We start from the raw sequence: 2,500 nt of genomic DNA on the forward strand, positions 1-2,500 counted from the left end.
CGCGATCGGGTGACGAGGGTTTAGGGTTTAGGGTTTGGGGCAAGGGTTTAGGGTTTAGGGTTTAGGGTTTAGGGTTTAGGGTTTGTGTTTGAGCAGCAACAAGAACTGTTGAAGAAAACAACAAATGAATTTAAAAAAGTCTCCGACGCTTTTAAAGAAAACAACAAAGAGGCGCAGCAAATCAAAAGACTGGCGCACCTCGTAAAACCCTAAACCCTAAACCCTAAACCCTAAGCCCTTGTTTGGAAGCTCCCGACGCCGAAGATAGCCTAGCCCCTCAAGCCCTAAACCCTAAACCCTGAACCCTTGTTGGAAGAGCGCGACGCCAAGTAGCGGCAGCCAGCCGGGCGCAGCCAAAACCCTAAACCCTAAACCCTAAACCCTAAACCCTAATTTGTCTGCAGGTCATGGAGTACTTGAACAATACTGAGCAGAGAGCCAAAGCCCCGCCTCCCCCCGAGCCCTCTCCAGTTGTTGAAGTGCCCCAAACCCTAAACCCTAAACCCTAAACCCTTATTTTTGCCTGCAGCCAAGCCCTAAACGGCAGTTGAAACAGCGCTGGGTGTCCGGCCTTCAGGCTCTAGGGTTTAGGGTTTAGGGTTTAGGGTTTAGGGTTTGTGTGGATCAGGAGCCTGAAGATTCGATCGCTGAACAGCCCAGCGAGCAAGCCCCGTCACTCCTGGTGAGCCCAAACCCTAAACCCTAAACCCTTAACTCCAAACCCTAAACCCTTAACTCCAAACCCTAAACCCTTATCCGCAAACCCTAAACCCTAAACCCTCAAAAATCTGTTTGTTTGTGTGTCTCAGGCGAGCGAGGAAGTCATCAGGGCAGAATTCGAAAAGGCAGCTGTATGAAAACCCTAAACCCTAAACCTTAAACCCTAAAGTTGCCAGCTAAAACCACAGACCCTAAACCCTAAACCCTCGTTTGCTCCTCTGCAGCTAGCAGAAGCCTACCAAGTTAAAATTTATGGATTTCTAAATTCTAAATATTATTTGTTTATTTATTGTTTTCTATATTTATTTATTTATGTTGTTTATTTATTTTTATTATATGTATATTTAATTTATTTATCTATTATTTATTTTATTTATTTATGTATTTATTTATTTATTTATTTAGGGCCCCAGTCAAACCCTCGACCGAGACTCAGCAGCAGTTCTAGCACGACGTCTGGTAAGCATGCTGCTGCTGCTGCTGCTGCTGCTGCTGCTGCTGTTGCTGCTGTCATTAGCTTCCGTCCCGCCTGCTGCTGCTGGCTGCTGCCGTTCCCCGCCCTTTGCTGCTGCTGCTGTGGCCCGAGCCACCCGCACCGCCCCCGCCGCCGCAGCAGCAGCAACAGCAGCAGCAGCAGCAGCAGCAGCAGCAGCAGCAGCGGGTGGTTTGCGTTTCAGGGGGCGTCTCCAACTGTGTCGGAGGTGTCGGCGCTGCCGGAGCGGGTGGACTTAAACACCTTTTTAGGGTTTTGCAGCTCGGGGGAGGCGGGAGACTCCGTCGAGGGTTTAGCTTCGGTGTTTTCTCTCTGGGACCCGCAGCAAAAAGGGTTTATTTCCAAAACCCTTTTAAAACACATTTTAATTCACTTCGGAGAAACCCTAACTGCAGCAGAAGCAGATCTCGCGCTGCAGCAGCTCGCAGGGCCCCAGGAACAAGTCGACTACGTCCAGTTCTGCCAAAAGTAAACCCTAAACCCTAAACCCTAAACCCTCGGGGGGCCATAAACCTGCCGCGGGGGCTGGCCAAGCTGCTGCTAAACCCTAAACCCTGAGTTGGCCCTAAACCCTAAACCCTAGGTCGCGGGAGTGGAAACTGACTCAAGAAACCCTAAACCCTAAACCCTAAACCCTCGGGCTTAAATACACACTGTCCGATGCTGCTTTGTTTGCAGGCTTCTGGAGCCAGCCAAAAGGCAGCAAGGCAATTAAGCAAGCTGCTGCTGCTGCGCTTGCTGCAGCTGCTGCTGCTGCAGCTACTGCAGCAGCTGCTGCTGCAGCTGCTGCTGCTGCAGTCCCCGCGGCTCCAACTGCTGCTGCTGCAGTTACTCCTGCTGCAGCTGGTACTGCAGCTGCTCCCGTTGCAGCTGGTGTTGCTGCTGCCCCTGCTTCTGCTGCATTTGCTGCTGCTGCTGCAGCTGCCTTTGGTGCTGCTGCTGCTGCCCCAGCTGTTACATTTGCTGCTGCAGCTGCTGTTGGTGGCCGTGCTGCTGTAGTTGGTATTTGTGCTGCTGCTGCTGCAGCAGGTGTTGCATTTGCTGCAGAAGCTGCTGTCGGTGCTACTGCTGGTGCTGCTGCTACAGCAGCAACTGGCAAAATTTTTTCGTTTTTTGAGGTGTATATACGCCCTAAACCCTCATTCCCAATCAAAACCCTCGGCGGAAACTAAAAAAACCCTAAAATCGGGTTTAGCCGTAAACACTGAAACAGAGTTTCATCCTAACTGGCCCGAAACCCTGGGGCTTAGTGTAGCTTCAAGGCCTAGATATCCCGGAACCGTAAAC

At 51.0% G+C, this 2,500-nt stretch overlaps 1 protein-coding gene across 1 annotated transcript; it reads left to right on the plus strand.

Moving 5' to 3' along the window:
- Positions 1-81: 81 nt before the first annotated feature.
- On the plus strand, positions 82-2,212 carry ETH_00001285 (Myosin light chain 3, related; the record flags this gene model as incomplete). Its single annotated transcript, XM_013378812.1, has 7 exons — positions 82-201; positions 405-479; positions 629-682; positions 810-851; positions 1,126-1,179; positions 1,398-1,681; positions 1,891-2,212. Coding segments are annotated over 7 exons (951 nt in total), but the record flags the coding sequence as incomplete, so codon positions are not given.
- Positions 2,213-2,500: the final 288 nt, after the last annotated feature.

The sequence above is a fragment of the Eimeria tenella genome, genomic scaffold (assembly GCF_000499545.2).
Source record: "Eimeria tenella Houghton genomic scaffold, Eth_scaff1044, whole genome shotgun sequence".
Taxonomy (NCBI): domain Eukaryota; phylum Apicomplexa; class Conoidasida; order Eucoccidiorida; family Eimeriidae; genus Eimeria; species Eimeria tenella.